Source organism: Chiloscyllium plagiosum, unplaced genomic scaffold, assembly GCF_037043375.1.
Source record: "Chiloscyllium plagiosum isolate Xiang-an unplaced genomic scaffold, Cpla_swu_hap1 HiC_scaffold_15, whole genome shotgun sequence".
Taxonomy (NCBI): domain Eukaryota; kingdom Metazoa; phylum Chordata; class Chondrichthyes; order Orectolobiformes; family Hemiscylliidae; genus Chiloscyllium; species Chiloscyllium plagiosum.
Window position 1 is genome coordinate 45576064 of NW_028270153.1, and position 19777 is coordinate 45595840.

The 19777-nt window shown below is 40.2% G+C and overlaps 1 protein-coding gene across 5 annotated transcripts in view; it reads right to left on the bottom strand.

Annotated features, from left to right (window-relative positions):
• Positions 1 to 19777, bottom strand: part of ripor3 (RIPOR family member 3) — a 237847-nt gene that overhangs the window by 22785 nt on the left and 195285 nt on the right. For 4 of the 5 annotated variants that reach the window (XM_087994934.1, XM_087994936.1, XM_087994935.1 and 1 more), the window contains exons 15-17: positions 13339 to 13498; positions 8430 to 8562; positions 2013 to 2174 (exon numbers count right to left, since the gene is read on the bottom strand). In XM_087994934.1, coding sequence (XP_087851060.1) covers positions 2013 to 2174; positions 8430 to 8562; positions 13339 to 13498 — 455 coding nt within the window. The remainder of the gene's footprint in view (positions 1 to 2012; positions 2175 to 8429; positions 8563 to 13338; positions 13499 to 19777) is intronic. The other variant, XM_087994937.1, reaches the window with a different exon arrangement.

Below are 19777 nucleotides of genomic sequence, written 5' to 3' on the forward strand. Positions count from 1 at the left end.
CCAGTAATAATCATAAATCATAAGGTGAGAGGGTGAGAGGAATTTAATAGAATTACAATCCTAAAGGAAGTGGGGTTAAGCAAACTGGTGGAATTGCAGGCAGACAATTCTTCAGGTCCAGTTTGGCATCATCCTCAGGTCCGATAAAAGGTGACCAATAAATTAGTGAATCATTTGGAATTAATTTTCCAAAATTCACAAATGTTCAGTCAGAATTGAAAGCCATGAATATAACTCCTCTGTTCAATAAGGATGGGAGATGGAAAGTGGAAAAATTTAGGCCTGTGAGCTTGGTGCCTGTGATGAGGAAGTTGGTAGAATTTGATAATTTAAAAGATTATATCTTTGAGATTAAAAAAAACATATAAGATAATTGGAAAGAGTCAGTACGTTTTTGTCAAAAAGAAATCATGTCTACCCTATTTACCGGAGATGGTTGAAGGAATAATGTGCTGTTGATAAAGGGAACCTGTAGATGCACTGTCCTTGGATTTCCAGAAGACATTTGATAAGGCGTCACATTAAGGTTATTGTGAAAAATAAAAGCTCATGATATAGGGGTAACATGTGTGCATGGATAGGAGATTGGCTAGCTGACAGAAAACAGAGTATACATAAACTGGTGTTTATCTGACTGGTAGAATATTAACAGGGGAGTCCCATACTGGTCTATGTTGGTGTCTCAATTTTTAAAATTTACTTAAATGACTTGGATAAGGAGAGTGAAGATGTGATAGCTAAATTTGCAGATGTCAACAAGATAGGTAGGAAAATATGATGTGAAGGAGACACATGGAAGTTGCAGACACCTATGGGTTGAGTGAGTGGGATGAAATGTAGAAGATCGAATTTGAGGTAGAAAAATGGGTTCTTCACTTTGGCAAGAACAATAAAAAATCAGATTATTATTTAAATGGAAAGTGATTGCAGAACTCTGTGCTGCAGAGGGATTTAGGTGTTCTAGTACATTAGCATGCAGGTACAGCACAATCAAGAAGTCTAGTGGGATGTGATCTTTTTACTACAAGAGGAATTGAACATAAAAGGGAGGAGGTTATCCTTCAGTTATATAGGGCATTGGTGAGACCACATGTCAAATACTTCTACAGTTTTCATCGCCTTATTTAAAGAAGGATGCACTGAAGACAGTTCAGGAAATTATGAGATTGGTATTCTGAAACAGATGGATTATTTTATGAGGATAAGAGAGACAGACTGCACTTCTTTTTAATGGAGTTTAGAAGAGTGAAGGGTGACTTGATTGAAACGTATTCTCATCAATTCCTTTTTTTAATGCAAACTGAATAAAGTATTTTAAACATTAATTTGCTTTTGGTTTTCTTTTTGTGAGAATTATGAATTATATCTGTTAAATCAGCAATGACTCAATCAGAGCCCTGATTAGGGGAATTGAAGAATGATTGGGTGTGTTAGTTGAATGAGCCGGATAATCGGACAAATTTTAAATTTGAAACTTGCATAAATTCCACAGGCTACATGTCACCAAGCTGCCATTTATACATTTGTTATAAAAAATGCATCCTGATGCAATTGCATGCTAAAATTAAGGTAATTATTAGCACAATGGTCGTACTATGTTGGGTTGTACTAATCATTGCATAGTCACTATATTTTATATGTATATATGGGACAAAGTGGCATACTGATAATGTCACTGGCTAATTTTCTGGGGACAAGGCTTTGAATGCTATCATGATTGATAGTGAAATTTGAATTCAATTATTTGAAAAAATCTGGAATTAAATGCTAATACAGTGCAAACCCTTAACTGCTGTCAATTGTCATGAATATCCATCTGGTTTGCTAATTCCTTTAGGGAAGGAAATCTGCTATCCTTGCCTGGGCTGGCCTCCTATGATTCCAGGTCCACAATACTAATAATTGACTTTAACTACCCCTTGCCAGTAGGGTTGGGTATTAAATTCTATGAACAAATTTTAAGAAATTTGGCTCCAGACAATCCTATGAAATCAGCTACAAGCATAGCTTACCTCTTTCTGTCTGTCCTGGGTGCCTTGCAGCCACTTTCTGTGTGTAACAATTTCTTAGTTGTGCCAGGAACCTCTCAGCTGATGAGTATAATACACTGTCTATCTCCATGCACTTACTCCAGAATGACTGGACAGATTTACACATCTTTGATTTTGGAATAACTGAAAGTAAAAATGATAAAATGCAACTAGCATTAAAAGAAATTCTGAGAGAAATTTTAAATACTGCTGTCATCTTATTGTACTACAGAAATGTCCATGTAGTTACTGGATTACAATGAAGCACTTTTTTAAAAAAACCTCAATGCGCTAAATATCTTCCTTTTAATTCCACGAGTCACAGGAATTTCCACACTTTATTAATAAACTTAATGCAGTAAATTCCTATGTCCTGGAATGTTTCCCAGATTAAAGCTACCACATGCCACTTCTACAATGCATACATGTCGCGGATTATTTAAAGAATTGTATTGTTAATTATTCTAAATTGCTCATATGGGCTGTATTTATAAATTTGCAAATAAAAGTCCTCTTGATTGTTGCTAAAAAGAGCAAAGTTGAATGATGAGCTCCTTGAATACATATATCATGTGCTCAAACATATTTGAAAATCTTTGTCAAGACGAGTTTACTGACTTGGTCTTAGTTTATTTTCTATTTATTTGTTGAAGTATTTCAAGTTTTGTTAGTCTTAAAGCTTTATTCCTGATGAAGGGCTTTTGCCCGAAATGTCGATTTTACTGCTCCTCGGATGCTGCCCTGAACTGCTGTGCTCTTCCAGCACCACTAATCCAGAATTAAAGTGAATAAGGCCAATTATGAATGAGTCATCAAGCAAAAGAACTTTTAAAAGAAGTGCAAAATCAGTGGTGAAATTGTTTTTGAAGAAAAAAAATGTAGGATCAAGACTATAATATATTTTCATAAAGCTAAATGCAATGAATTCAATGTTAGTAGGTGTGACAATACTGTGGCTTTCAGAAGTGTATTGTATCCATTTTTTTTAAATGAAAAGAAGAGTTGAGACAGGTACTAAGCAGTCTGCTCCATAGCCAATAAAGGAAACAGTTTAAGAGGCCTTAGTTTTTTTTAAAATGTTGAAGCAAAGAAGCAGCCTGAAAGGTTGGGGGCAAGCTCCCACAGAACCAGGAGGTTTTAAAAAAAGTTTTAGCCTTTGGTAGCAATAGTTGGAGTCTTGGAGCTGGATGTGAAAGCTATTATTCCTCTCTGTTACAGCAAAGCTGGGATTCTTGGCTGGCTGCTAGAATTGCAAGTGAGACAATCTGTTTTACTAAACTTACCTTTGCCAAGTGTGTCTATGGGATGTTACTATATTAGAACGGTTAATTTGTAGTAGTTAATATAAATATTATTTTGTTAAGCATTTCAATACACTACATTTAAGCCAATTTTCTTTTTATTTTGTCTGTATTTTAATTACAATGTATGAATAAAGTAAGTTTGTTTCAAGCCTGGTAGTTTGACCAATCGAATTGTATCTGAAACACACCGCCTTACATTGAGTCTAGGTCTTACGTTTTCTTATTTTAAAGCTATCTTCTTAATATATTTTGAGGGTGTGTGGTCTGGTCCTTAACATAGGCAACAGATATTGAACTTGATACTACTTGTACGATTCTTGATTTATGGAGCTTAGCATTCCACATCTAATGAAAGCACATGACTTTCTTTCATTCTTATGGCATGGGGTTCTGCTGCCACTTGGCTACAGTGACTACAGTAAATAAGACTAAGTATTTGCAGTTTTGTGTTAAATCTCAGGCATTCATAACTCTAAATGTTCTTGTCATGTGTCACATTTTCAAACCTTTAAGTTTTTTTTCTCTAAAAGTAAAGTTTGCAAATATTGCTGTCCTGATCTGCAATATCACAAACTGTACCACAAAATCTCAGCTGAGTTCCTAATGTCAACAAAGAGCCAGATTTCCTCATAGCTAATGAGAATAGGACAATTTGAGAGACATTCTGGATTGTTCTCCATCTACATAAGCTGCCCAACAAAAAAATACCATTTGGATATTGAGTCAGGAAACAAACCAGCCCCAGGTAGGAGAAGGGGAGACAGTGTTAGTATGACAAAGTCATAGAATACTTCAGTAAAGGTACCAAGACAAAGGGTGTTCAGCCATGTTGAGTTTAAAGACAGCAAAGTGACATTGGATAGCCTCCAATGCTCAGAGTATCATAGGTAATACAAATGAGTTAAGCGTATGGATGCATTGCAATTTCACGTGTCAATGCTATTGCCATCAAAGGCATGTGATTGAAAGAGAATTGGACAGACTATTCAATAATCTTGGGTACTGAACACTCAGGCAGGACAAGGGAGAGTGTAAAAGAAGAGCTCTTGTTGCCTTATTAACTAAAGAATCTGTTACTGTGGTAAGTAGTGCCGATATCTTGGAGAGGTTTTCAACTGGTTTTTAAAGGTTAGATTATAGGAATAAAAAGGGGTCAGTCACATTGCTGGGAGTGTATTGTTGCCTCCCAAACAGTTAACAGGCATTACAGGAGCAGATATATGGACAACTCACTGAGGTGTTTAAAATCTCTAATGCAGTAATTATATTGGGGATTTCAACCTATCCAGATAATGATTGGGATAACCATTCTGTAAAGGGTTTCGAGTGGACTGATTTCTTGAAATCTATTAAGAGATTTTTATAACATGTAGAAGATTCAACAAGAAACAATGCAGTGCTGGACCTAATCCTGATGAATAAACTGGACGGCTGTTTAAGGTGGCATAGGGAGAGCATGTTGTTGATAGCAACCACAACAACGTACATTTTAAATTTGCTATAGAACTAGGGGGACAAAATAGTTTGTAAAATAGGATTTTGGATTGGGGGAAGGCAGATTTTATTAAAATATGGCAGGATCTAGGCAAAGTAGATTGGGAATAACTATTTCCAGCTAAATCCGCAGCAGAATAGTAGAGGGGAAGGTGAGGCCCTTCATTTAAAATGAAATCAGCAAAGAGTACAGACCCAACATACTTCCTTTAGAATGAACTGATGGAGAAACAATCCCAGAGAATCCAGGATATTTAGACATATTCATTTATGAATAGGAAGGAAAAGGGAAGCTTTTAACATGTACAAAGGGAGCAAATCAATGTTGGCTCTGGTGGAGTACAGAAAGTGTAGGAGAGAATTTAAGAGAGCAATTAGGAAAGCAAAGATGGGGCATGAAAAATTTACTGGCGGGGAGAATCCCAAGATGTTCTATAAATATATCAAGGATTAAGAGGATAACCAGAGAAAGATTAGAACCCATTAGGGGTCAATGATCCAATGTAAAGCATGGAGCTGAAGGGCATTTGTAGGGTGTTAAGTACTTCACATTTGTCTACGCTTTGGAGAAGCAAGAGTTAAGTACAGATTTCAGGAAGTGGGAACAAGTTCTCCAGCTGTTTGATATAGAGGGTGAAGAGGTTTTGGCAGGCTTAAAACTGAAAAAAAAACCCAGGTCTAGATGAGTTGTACAGTGAAAGACAAGCGAAGGAATTACAGGGGGCTTTTCCTCCCCTGGCTACAGGAGGTGCCAGGGGACTGGACGGCATCCAATGTGAGTCCATTTTTTAAGAAGGGTTTTAAAGGTAAATCAGGAAGTTACAGATCAGTGAGTCTCTCATCAGTGGTCAGGAAGTTTGGAGAAAGTTCTGAAGGAGAGAATTTATCTCCACTTGGAGATGCAAGGGATAGTTAGCATGGCTTTCTCAGAAGGAGGTTACGTCTATCAAATTTGATTTGAATTTTTCATGGTGGTGAGCTGGTGTGAAAATGAGGGTAGTGCAGTTGATGCAGTTTGTATGGATTTCAGCAAATCCTTGACGTAGAAGACTGATAAGGATGTTATAAGCACATGGGATCCAGGGTAACTTGACCAGATGAATCCTTAAATTGTTTTGTGATAGGAAATAGACGATAGTGGTAGAAAGCTGCTGGTGTCTTATAGTATATTACAGGAATCAGTGCTAGGTGTCTTGTTCATGATATATACATATAAATGATATAGATGAACTTGCCAGCGGGTTGATTAGTAAGTTTACGGATGCCACTAAGATTGGTCATGTGATGGACAGTGAGAAAGAAGGTCTTATTTTACAGGATAATATAGATGAATTGGTCAGGCAGGCTGATTAGTGACAGATGAAATTTAACCCTGATAAGTATGAGATGATAGTGGTCAAAGAGTGTGGTGTTGGAAAAGCAGAGCCAGTCAGGCAGCATCCGAGGGGCAGGAGAGTCGATGTTTTGGGCATAAGCCCTTCATCAGGAATGAGCCTTGTGGGCAAGGGGGCTGACCGGTAAATGGGAGGGGGTTGGGCCTGGAAGGAAGGTAGCTGGGAATGTGATAGGTAGATGAAGGTGGGGAGTGTTGGTGATAGGTTGGAGAGGAGGGTGGAGCAGATAGGTGGGAAGGAAGATGGACAGGTAGGACAGTTCAAGAAACCTTATCCCAGTCCCAAACTCCAAAGTCAGCACTGCCCTCTTCCTTCCCACCTGTCCACTCCACCCTCCCCTCTGACCTATCACTTTCATCCCACACCTTTATCTACCTATCACATTCCCAGCTACCTTGCTCCCAGCCCCAACCCCCTCCCATTTATCTCTCAGCCCCCCTTGACCCACAAGCCTCATTCCTGATGAAGGGCTTATGCCTGAAACATCGACTCTCCTGCTCCTTGGATGCTGCTTGAGAAGCAGTGCTTTTCCAGCACCACATTCTTCGACTCTGATCTCCAGCATCTGCAGTCCTCACTTCCTCCAGGTATGAGGTGATGAAGTAACAAAAAAAAGGGAGCACTGAATGAATGGCATGACACTAGGAAGCTCAGAAGAACAGAGAGATCTTGTCCTGAAGATGGTAGGACTGGTTAATATGGTGATTAAGAAGACAATCAGTTGTGACGTAGATTATTAGACCAGGGATGTCATGTTTGTGCTGTACAAAACTTTGATTTGGCTTACTTCAACTGGAGTACTGAGTGTAGTTCTGGTCACCACAGTGATCAGAAAGGCAGTGATCACACTTGAGGGAGAGCAAAATGACCAGGATGTTGCCAGGGATGGAGTAGTTTAGCTCAGATGAGAGGCTAGAGGAGCTCAGGTTGCTCTCTTTAGAGCAGAGAAGCCCGAGGAGGGACCTGAGTGACGTGTATAAGGTTGAGGTGGCATGGACAGGGTGGGAAGAAAGCATCTGTTCCCCTCAGTGGAGGTTCAATGCATTGGGGTTTAATCTTAAAGTGAAAGATTTAGAGGATTTCTTTTTTCACCCAGACAGAGGTGGGAATGTGGAATAGACTGCCTGGGAAGATGGTTGAGGTAGTAATCTCACAACGTTTTAAAAAGTACTTGGATGAGCATTTGAAATGTCATAACATCCAAAGCTAGAAAGTCAGACCACTACAGATTTAAAGTAGATTTTGTCAGTGCAGGCTTGATTGGCCGAATAGATCTCTAGCATCTGCAGTATTTTGCTTTTATTTAACGGAAACCCAGGCCCTTTCACATGCCAAAAGTGGGATAATAAAGTTTATATACAATGCCAATGTACCATATGATTCTAAAGATTTGCATTTATATACTGTGTTAAATCTAACATTGATTGATAGAATATTTTCAGAAATTAAGTAATTTTTAAAAGTATCACTCAATTTATACAACAACTAATTTCCACGTTTTAAACAAACACAATGCTGATAATTATTAACGTTTTTGAGTTCTAACTTTAGTATCACAGAATTATGTTGCTCTTTGCTTAACAGCAATTCAGAAGTAAGACATTGCAAACTGCTCAAGTGCAAGATACTTTTTAAAATGATTCATCTTGATATTGTTTCTTTTAATTAGGAAGTTAATGTTGCTGTAAGAGCCAAATTGTATAACCCAAGTTAAGCCAGGTGAGGCAAATGGATTGATATGAAATTTCTACTTTAAAAAGAAACAAATCATTCAGGGAATTTAAAGTGATCAACTACAATGTAACTCATAAAATGAAAGATAAATATTTTATAGGGACATTTACAGGAAATAATGTCATACAATAATGGACAAGATAATATGAATATCCACAACAAATACTGTACAACTGTAACTCATGTTAGAAAATGTTTACTTTTCAATTTTAAAAGCCATTAAAAATTATCTAGAGGGTTGGATCTATAAATTAAAAGTAGGATCTCTTTGGTATGCAATTCTGTTGAAGCTATGTAGTCCTGACATTTTGTCTGTTAATACATTAGCCCTGTTATTTCAAACAATCTGGACTCTAAACCATTGGAGAGTTTTCTTTTTCATGATATAAATCTTTCTCTCCAAACAATTTTTGAATGATGTTCCAAAATAAATCTTGGTGAACTGCCCATCATTGTGGTCTTTTTATACAAACCTTCTTCCACAGATTTAATATTCTGTGACTTCTCACAAATGAGAGCTAGCGTTTCCAAAACCAGGATCTGTTGAGAGAGTTCCTCTAATATGTAGCTCTGAAGGACAGGTACACAGCCAGTCGATGTAAATCTCTGAAACATAAATCAAATTATTTATGGGGTGTCTCCTAGAAACAGAGTAGTATAAGTGTTTTAAAACTAGATACTAAATATCATGAATTTATTATGTTTAATCTTAACAGAAAAAATGTTGTTTATATATAAAATTGACATCTCACAGTTTAATCCTGTAAAATAAGGAATTATGCAGATTAAGGAACTGAATGTTCAAGATTGTTATAAACTGATTTGTATAATTGCGGTCACAGAAGTTAATTGATTAGCATAAACATCCAAAAGACCCCTATGAACACTGACACATAATAAAAATGAAAACAGTGTGCTGGACAAACTAGGTGCTGCCAGACCTGCTGAGTTTTTCCAGCACTTTATGCTTTTATTTCAGATCTCTGGCATCTGCAGTATTTTGCTTTTATTTAACAGAAACCCAAGCCCTTTCACATGCCAAAAGTGGGATAATAAAGCTTATATGCGATGCCAATGTTACAAAATCTGATTTAACCTGCGTTTGTTGCCAGAGATAGGATGGTGTTGTAGATAAAGTCGTAGAGTTTATGATGGGGAATGAAGAAATGACTTGAGTACTATTATTTCAAATGTTAAAAAGAGCTAAAATTAACAATATAGGAAAAGGAGCAGGAGTAGACCATTCATTCCCTTAAGTCTGCCCCACCATTCAACAAACTCAAAGCTGATCTGTCCCAAGCCTGAACTCCTCTTTTGAGCCAGCTCATTGCAGTTCACCAATATTTCAAAACTTTATCGAGCTATCCCCTATTTAAATACTTGCAGTGATCTAGCCTCTACAACTGCTTGGTATAGAGAATCCCAGCCCTTCACTACTTTCTGGGACAAGAAATTCCTTCACACCTCAGTGTTAAATGTGTGCACCTTTATTTTGTAAGTATTTCTCCTAGTTCAAAATTCTGCTACTTGTGGAAACATCATCTCAACTTCTACCCTATCAAGCCCCTTCAGACTCTTGTATGTTTCAATAAGATCACTTCTCGCTTTTCTAAACCCTAATGAATCTGGACTTAACCTCTTTAGTCACTCTTAATAAGTCAATCCTTTAATCACAGAAATCAGCCCAGTGAATCTCTTTTAAACTGCCTCCAATGTCAATAAATCATTTCCTATATGTGAGGACCAAAACTGTACGCAGTATAAGAGATGTTGCTTCATCAATGCTGATTGTGACAAGACTTCTCTATTTTAAACTACAAACTCCCAGCAATGAAAACCAAAATTTCACTTTTCTTCTGAATTACTTGCTACATCTGCATGCTAACTTGAAATGTTTCATGCACAAGAATGGTCAGATTCCTCTGCACTGCAGCTTCTTGGAGTCTCTTTGCATTTAACTAATAATCTGTCTTTTTATTCTTTCTAGCAGAGTGCATGACCTCATACTTTGCTACCTTCAATTCCATCTGCCCAGTTTTTTGCCTACTCACTAAACCTGCCTGTGTGCCCTTGCAGCTTCCTTATGTCTTCATCATAATATGCTCTCAGATGTATTTTTGTATTGTTGGCAAATTTGGATATGTTTCTCTTGGCCCCTTCCTCCAAGAAGATGGAAGACTGTTCATGTGACTGGAGTCTGCTGTGCAATCACATAACACAGCGATCAATCCTGGGTTCCTTATTGTTTGTGATATTCATAAATGATATAGATGAGAATGTGGAATATGCTAAGTAAATTTGTGGATGGCACAAAGATTGGCTGGGTTATTGACAGTGATAAGAACAATGTTAGGTTACAGGAGGGCATAAACAGACTGGTCAGATGGATAGAACATGGCAGATGCAATTTATCTCTGATAAATGTGAGATGATGCACTTCGGAAGAAGGAAAAGAAAGGGGGATAATCATTGAATGGAAGCTCAGAGGAACAGAGGATTTTGAGGTGTTTGTTCACAGATCCCTGGAAGGTGGCAGTACACGTTAGAAGGGTCATTCAAAAGGCTTATGGGACACTTCCAGTTCTGTCGTATATTATAAAGAGCAATGATACCATTGGAGCTGTACAGAGCTTTGATTAGGCCACAGCTGGACTGCTAAGTCCAGTTCGCCCTGTAATAGGAAGAATATTATTAAGCTAGAGAGGGTTCAGAAGAGATTTTCAAGATGTTGCTGGGAATGGAGGATTTGAGTTATAAGGAGAGGCTCGATAGACTGGGACTTTTTTCACTGGGATCTAGGAGGTTGAGAGGTGACCATATGGAGGTTTATAAAATCATGAGAGTATAGATATAGGTGTATTTTCCTTAGAGTGGGGGATTTCAAGACTAGGGGGCATAATTTTAAGGTGAGAGAAGAAAGATTTTTAAAAGACATGAGAGGCAACTTTTTTTAATGCAGAGAGTGGTTCATGTTTGGAATGAATTTCCAGAGGAAGTGGTGGTTGTGGGTACAGTTATAACATTTTAAAAAACATTTAAATTCCAACTGTTGCCTAACCAAAGCTTTGTACATGAGTAAGAAATGTTTCGAGGGATATGGGCCTAGTGCCGGCAGATGGGATTAGTTTAGTTTGGGGATTATGGTTGGCATGGACTGGTTGGATTGAAGGGTCTGTTTCCATGCTGTGTAACTCTATGATTCTAATAGTGTATTTTGGCAATACAGACTTGCTGGGCTGAAGGGCCTCTCCTGTACTCAATAATCGTATTCTATAATGGTAAATAAGGTCAGAGAACTGAACCTATGGCATCTTTCCAACTCAAAGTATTAATTCCAACTCTGTTTCTGTGTGTTAACCAATCCTTAAACCATGTTCCTGCATTACTGTTGATACTGTCTGTTTCTACTTTATGCAGTAGCCTTTTGTGTGGCACCTTATCGAACACTTTCTGGAAATCCAAACATACAACATCTACCAGTTACGTTATCAATTCCACTTGTTATACCTCAAGAACTCTGGCAAATGTATCAAATGTGATTACCGTTCCACAAAACCATGTTGACCCTGTGTTTGATTGCATTAAGCTTTTCTAAATTTCCTGCTATTTCTTCCTTAGTAATGAACTCAAGCCTTTTCCCAATGATAGATATTAGACTAACTGGCCTATAGATTCCTGCTTTCCTTGCACCTCCCTTCTTGAACATCACATTAGTGGTTTTCTAATCCACTGGAATCTTGAATATTTTGACCAATGCCTTCACTATATCCGAAGTGATTTTCAGTTCAAAGTCTTAGATGCAGGCCATTATGTCCTGGGGTCGTGTCTGCCTTTAATCCTATTAGCTCATCAAATACTTTAAACCTAGTGAAAGAGAGTGTCACGAGATCTTTCCTCCCATCAGCACCTTGCTTATTTGTTACATTTGAGATGTTTGGATGTCCTTTGCATATGTGTGGAAGCTGAATACATATTTGTGAATGATGTCACCAAAGGACAAAATAAAGTCAGAGAAGAGACCTTTTGAATATTTTTGAGTGGTCCATCAAAAAGAAAAAGGCATTTCTAATGATGGCCTAGTTAAAACTGAATTGGTCAGAGTGGAACCAAGTGAGGTCAGTTCAGTCCTACCAAGCTGAACAGCAGATTATAGCCATCCAACACTTGGTGGAAGAATGCCTCATCTTCTGCCTTGGGACCCTCCAAACACATGGGATCAATGTCGATTTCACCAGTTTCCTTATCCCAGATCCAACCTTCCAACTTGGCACTGCCATCTTGAATTGTCCTACCTGTCCATCTTCCTCCGTATCTATTCGCCCCACCCACCCTCTGATCTCCAGCATCTGCAGTGCTCACTTTCTCCCACTTTCTCCTAGAAGATTATCTAGTCAACTATGTCAAGACATCAGAGGGGATAGGAAGTAATAATTCCTCGTGTCAACTTCACAGAACTAACTTAATTAGTCGAACATAGATTCTGCTGGTTCAAGTTTGGCTATAAGCTACATGTTTTGTCACTAGACTTATCTTTTAAAGTATCAGTGTGGATAATGAACAACTGCATAACCATTTTCCCCTGTTTTGTAAAGATTACTGTATGCAATTGTTTCCTGTTATCTTAAAATCTTAGTTAAATACTTTCCTTTCTCCCTCCTATTTAGGACCTGGACGAATTATATCAAGGTTGTATCAATCAGCCTATTTCCCTCAGATTATGAACATCTAAAGTACAACATGCAATATTTGTAACTATCTCTGTTCCAACAGACTTACAGGAAAAACAATGGCATTTAGCAAAAGATAAGATCGAGAATCTTCTGCTCCTCCAAATTAATTTAGACATGTATGAAAACCTAAAGTGGATGAATGGTTCCAACTAAGCGTGAATCCATTTGTAATACAAAAACAAATATACAGCCGTACTCCCTTGCATACTGGAACACTTTTGAGCATACTCTGTGACTCTACCCTCCTTATCTAAGCATTTAGCATTATTCCTTAGCATTCCTATCATTCATATTTTAAAATTTGAAAATTGTGAGAAATCAGTTGATCAGTAATCGAAAACTTCATACCTTTTGAAAATGTAAAATGTTTTAATATTAATCATAAGTTGAAATGTACTGGTTTTGTAAATGAAAATAAAACGTGATGTCACATCAGTCCAAAAAGCAGCACTTCAATTTTCTTTTAGATTTACCAAGAAATGCAGAAAGGTGAGCTCGGAATCAACAAAATTCAATGCACTAATAGGTAATCATGTACCTCAAATAATTCCTTTTTAGAGAAATCAATGTGGAATTAGGAGAAAACATCTTTGGGGTCAAACGGCTAAAAGACGGGAAACAAATAATTGCACTTAATTGTATCCCGACCTACCTGGAGAAGTCTCTTGCACACTTGCAGGTGAGTTAAGAGGACTTGATCAAGACACACATTTTCTGATGTCAGGGCAAGGGTTCTTGGCGCTTTAACTTCTAAATCTCCGTTCTTAGTCAAAGCATGCTGACAAATATTGCCTTTATTGTAGGTACCATACCTGTCAAATGATAAGGAGTGTAAAAAGAATAAATTGAAACAAAGTATAGCACAGATAACAGCATGTACACAAGTTAGTATTTTAAAAATGTAGTCAAACATGAGGAAAACCCCTAACCTATTAACAGGTTGCAGAATCAGAATGCTTTAAACTTGTGTAACTGAGTGCAAAATAGTGTTGTCTAACTAACTAGTGACTCCAAAGACGAGGCATATAGCAATACTCCAAATTCTAAGCTTTATCACGTAAGTTTTTAACTTATTTTTAAATTGTCTAGTGGTTTCCTAGATCCAATTTTCATAGAAATGTCAGTCCTGAAGAAATTCCATTGAGACCATCACAACAGCTTCAAATATTTATTCTAATTTAATCTCTCTGCTTTCTCAACCTGTCTTCTATTTTTCTCAAATGTATGCAATTATCTCTTAAACACAGATTATCTCTCATTTGATGTATTCCATACTTCCATAATGTTTTGTCTAAGTTTTCTGTCCCACTAAAGACAAGGCTAAAAGTAGTTCAGACTCAAAAAGTGAGGCACTGGAAAACCACAGCAGGTCAGGCAGCATTTGAGGAGCAGGAGAATTGATGTTTCAGGCATAAGCCCTTCATTCGGGATAACCTTCTCCTGCTCCTTGGATGCTGCCCGACCTGCTGTGCTTTTCCAGCATCACACTTTTTGACTCTGATCTCCAGCATCTGCAGTCCTCACTTTCTCCTAAAAGTATTTCATACCACTTAAGGATTAATGGTGCAGCAACACCTGGAGAGAAGCAGATTCATGGTGACCAATTGTAAATATTGAAACATTACTCTTCAAAATGATTCATACCATAGTTAATTTTGACAAAAAGATCAACTCACCCTTAGCCTTTTTTTTTCCAGAGCTTACTGCTTTTGCCTGTTCATTACCCATTAAATTTAGCACAGGAATTTCTGTTTTGGCCGAGCAAAGTAAGTACCCTTTAATAATGCAGAAAAATACACGAGTAGAGAGATTGTGCTGGATCATGGACATTAGATTCTTGGGACATTTGGAAAGTACTGGGACCTATTATAATCCAGAAATCTTGTACCAGAACAGAGCTGCGACCAAAGTCCTTGCAAGGCTGTTTGCCAGTGCTCTTGGGGCAGAGCTAAACTATCTTACCATGGTTTTGAGAGTCAGGAAGTAATACTAGAGAAGAAAAATGATATATGCATAAAGATTCAAGAGACAAATAATATCAAAGTAGGAATGCAATTTGTCCTAAATTGCACATGCATATATGCATGGAGTGTGGAAAATAGTTCCTAATCAGCCTGATCAGAGATACTACAGCACAGCTCCAGAACAGATGGAACTTGAATCCACACCCTAACATGGAAAGCAGATGAACTCGGGGCATGGTTAGGAACATGGGACTGGGATATCATAGCAATTACAGATGGACAGAACTGGCAACTTAATGTTCCAGGATACAAATGCTACAGGAAGGACAGAAAGGGAGATAAGAGAGGAGGGGGAGTGATGTTTTTGATAAGGGAGAGCATTACAGCTGTCCTGAGGGAGGATATTCTCTGAAATCCATCCAAGGAAGTTATTTGGGTTGAACTGAGAAATAAGAAAGGGATGATCACCTTATTGGGATTGTATTATAGACCCCCTAATAGTCAGAGGGAAATTGAGAAACAAATTTGTAAGGATAATAGGGTGTTTTTATTTAACTTTCCAGACATAGACTGGGACTGCCATCGTGTTAAGGATTTAGATGGAGAGGAATTTGTTAAGTGTGTACAAGGAAATTATCTGATTCAATATGTGGATATGCCTATTAGAGAAGATACAAAACTTGACCTATTCTTGGGAAATAAGGCAGGGCTGGTGACTGAGATGGGGAAGCACTTTGTGGCCAACGACCATAATTTTGTTAGTTTTAAAATAGTGATGGAAAAGGATAGACCAGATTTAAAAGTTGAAGTTCTAAATTGGAGGAAGGGTAATTTTGACAGTATTAGGCAAGAACTTTCAAAAGCTGATTGGAGGCAGATGTTCGCAGCTAAAGGAAAGGCTGGAAAATGGGAAGTCTTCAGAAATGAGAGAACGAGAACCCAGAGACAGTATATTCCTGTTAGGGTGATAGGAAAGGCTGGTAGGTGTAGGGAATGCTGGATTACTAAAGAAAAAGGTTTGATTAAAAATAGGAAAGAAGCATATGTCAGGTATGGACAAGACAGATTAAATGAATCCTTACGAGAGTATATAGGCAGTAGGAGTATACTTAAGAGGGAAATCAGGAGGGCAAACGGGGACATGTGATAGCTTTGGCAAATAGAGTTAAGGAGAATCCAAACAGTTTTTACAAATACATTAAGGATAAAAGGGTAATGCGGGAGAGAATAGGGCCCCTCAAAGATCAGCAAGGTGGCCTTTGTTGGAGCCACAGGAGATGGGGGAGATACTAAATGAGTATTTTGCATCAGTGTTTACTGTGGAAAAGGACATGGAAGATATAGAATGTAGGGAAATAGATGGTAACATCTTGAAAAATGTCAATATTACAGAGGAGGAAGTGCTGGATGTCATGAAACACATAAAAGTGGATAAATCCCCAGGACCATTTCAGGTGTACCCTAGAACTCTGTGGGAAGCTAGGGAAGTGATTGCTGGGTTTCTTGCTGAGATATCTGTATCATCGATAGTACAGGTGAGGTGCCGGAAGACTGGAGGTTGGCTAACGTGGTGTCACTGTTTAAGAAGGGTAGTAAGGACAAGCCAGGGAACTATAGACCAGTGAGCCTGACATCGGTGGTGGGCATGTTCTTGAAGGGAATCCTGAGGGACAGGATGTACATGTATTTGGATTAGAGTGGTGCTGGAAAAGCACAGCTGTTCAGGCAGCATCCGAGGCAGGAAAATCGACGTTTCAGGCAAAAGCCCCTCATCAGGAACACAGGCGGAGTGCCTGAAGGGTGGAGAGATAAATGAGAGGAGGATGGGGGTGGGGATGAAGGTGATAGGTTGGGGAGGAGGGTGGGGGAAGATAGCAAAGAGTACAATGGGTGGATGGGGGTGGAAAGAAGGTGATAGGTCAGAGAGGAGGGTGGAGTGGATTGGTGGAAAGGAAGATAGGCAAGTAGGACAAGTCATGGGGACAGTGCTGAGCTGGAAGTTTGGAACTGGGGTGAGGTGGGGCAAGGGGAAATGAGGAAACTGGTGAAGTCCACACTGATGCCCTGGGGTTGAAATGTTCCGAGGTGGAAGATGAGGTGTTCTTCCTCCAGGCGTCAGGTGGTGAGGGTGTGGCGGTGAAGGAGGCCCAGGACCTCCATGTCCTCGGCTGAGTGTGAGGGGGAGTTGAAATGTTGGGCCACAGGGCGGTGTGGTTGATTGGTGTTGGTGTCCCGGAGATGTTCCCTAAAGCGCTCTGCTAGGAGGCGTCCAGTCTCCCCAATGTAGAGGAGACTGCATTGGGAGCAACGGATACAATAAATGATATTGGTGGATGTGCAGGTAAAACTTCAATGGATGTGGAAGGCTCCTTTAGGGCCTTGGATGGAGGTGAGGGAGGAGGTGTGGGTGCAGGTTTTGCAATTCTGCGGTGGCAGGGGAAGGTGCCAGGATGGGAGGGTGGGTTGTTGGGGGGCGTGGACCTGACCAGGTAGTCACGGAGGGAACGGTCTTTGCAGAAGGCGGAAAGGGGTGGGGAGGGAAATATATCCCTGGTGGTGGGGTTCGTTAGGAGGTGGCGAAAATATCGGTGGATGATTTGGTTTATGCAAAGGTTGGTAGGGTGGAAGGTGAGCGCCAGGAGGGTTCTGTCCTTGTTGCGGTTGGAGGGATGGGGTCTGAGGGCGGAGGTGCGGGATGTGGACGAGATGCGTTGGAGGGAAGGGAAATTGCGGTCTCTAAAGAAGGAGATCATCTGGTGTGTTCTGTGGTGGAACTGGTCCTCCTGGGAGCAGATACAGCGGAGGCGTAGGAATTGGGAATACGGGATGGCATTTTTGCAGGAGGTAGGGTAGGAAGAGGTGTAATCCAGGTAGCTGTGGGAATCGGTGGGTTTGTAAAAAATGTCGGTGTCAAGTTGGTTGTCATTAATGGAGATAGAGAGGTCCAGGAAGGGGAGGGAGGTGTCAGAGATGGTCCAGATAAATTTGAGGTCAGGGTGGAATGTGTTGGTGAAGTTGCTCAACCTTCTTGCGGGAGCACGAGGCGGTGCCAATGCAGTCATCAATGTAGCGGAGAAAGAGGTGGGGAGTGGTAGGGAGTGGTGCCGGTGTAATTATGGAAGATGGACTGTTCTACGTAGCCAACAAAGAGACAGGCATTGCTGGGCCCTTACAGGTGCCCATAGCTACCCCTTTGGTCTGGTGGAAGTGGGACGATTCGAAGGAGAAATTGTTAAGGGTGAGGACCAGTTTGGCCAAATGAGGGTGTCGGTGGAAGGGTACTGTTGGGGACGTTGGGAGAGGAAGGAACGGAGGGCTTGGAGGCCCTGGTCATGGTGGATGGAGGTGTAGAGGAATTGGATATCCATGGTGAAGATGAGGCGTTGGGGGCCGGGGAAACGGAAGTCTTGGAGGAGGTGGAGGGCATGGGTGGTGTCTGGAACGTATGTGGGGAGCTCCTGGACTGGGGGGATAGGACATTGTCGAGGTAGGTAGAGATGGGTTCAGTGGGGCAGGAGCTGGGAGCTAGGATCTGGTGTGGGTGTAGAGCTGGGATAGGGGAGGAGCCTGTAACTGGAGTGGGTGTGGTGGTGGGGAGAATGGGGGTGGAGTCATGAGCAGGGGTGGTGTTCCCCTCAAGGTTCTGGGGGGCGAGGATGGTGACAGTGGGATCTGTGGGGGGTATGTCAGCCGAATGCAGGTGAGTGGCATTGGTGGGGGTGGAAGTGGTGGCAAACACGGCAGTAGGGGGGGCGGAAGTCACTGAGCATGTAACATCAGCGATGATGTGAGGGGCGGAAGTGATATCATGTATTTGGAAAGGCAAGGACTGATTAGGGATAGTCAGCATGGCTTTGTAAGTGGGAAATCATGTCTCACAAAATTGATTGAGTTTTTTGAAGAAGTAACAAAGAGGATTGAGGCATTTGACAAGGTTCCCCATGGGAGACTGGATAGCAAGGTTAGATCTCATGGAATACAGGGAGAACTAGTCATTTGGATACAGAAACTGGTTCAAAGGTAGAAGACAGAGGGTGGTGGTGGAGGGTTGTTTTTCAGACTAGACCGTGTGACTAGTGGAGTGCTACAAAGATCGGTGCTGGGTCCACTACTTTTCTTCATTTATATAAATGATTTGGATGTGAGCATTATAGGTATAGTTAGTAAGTTTGCAGATGACACCAAAATTGTATGTGTCATGGACAGCGAGGAAAGTTACCTCAGATTACAACGGGATTTTGGTCAGATGGGTCAATGGACTGAGAAGTGGCAGATGGAGTTTAATTCAGATAAATGTGGGGTGCTGCATTTTGGGAAAGCAAATCTTAGCAGGACTTATACACTTAATAGTAAGGTCCTAGAGGGTGTTGCTGAACAAAGAGACCTTGGAGTGCAGGTTCATAGCTCCTTGAAAGTGGAGTCGCAGGTATACAGGATAGTGAAGAAGGCGTTTGGTATGTTTTCTTTTATTGGTCAGAGTATTGAGTACAGGAGTTGGGAGGTCATGTTGCGGCTGTATAGGACATTGGTTAGGCCATTTTTGGAATATTGCGTGCAATTCTGGTCCTCTTCCTATCAGAAGGTTGTTGTGAAACTTGAAAGGGCTCAGAAAAGATTTACAAGGATTTTGCCAGGGTTGGAGGATTTGAGCTATAGGGAGAGGCTGAATAGGCTGTTTTCCCTGGAGTGTCAAAGGCTGAGGGGTGACATTATAGAGGTTTATAAAATCATGAGGGGCATGGATAGGATAAATAGACAAAGTCTCTTCCCTGGTGTGGGGGAGTCCAGAATTAGAGGGCATAGGTTTAGGGTGAGAGGGGAAAGATATAAAAGAGACCTAAGGGGTATGGAATGAGGAAGTGGTGGAGGCTAGTACAATAGTAACATTTAAAAGGCATCTGGATGGGTATATGAATAGGAAGGGTTTGGAGGGATATGGGCCAGGTGCTGGCTGGTGGGACTTGATTGGGTTGGGATATCTGATCGGCATAGACGAGTTGGACTGAAGGGCCTGTTTCAATACTGTACATCTCAATGACTCATGACTCCTGATCTAGAGGTAGGGATGCTACCACTGCCTCACAAAAATGCCATGGAATATGTTAAGTAAGTAAGATGTAGATGGTA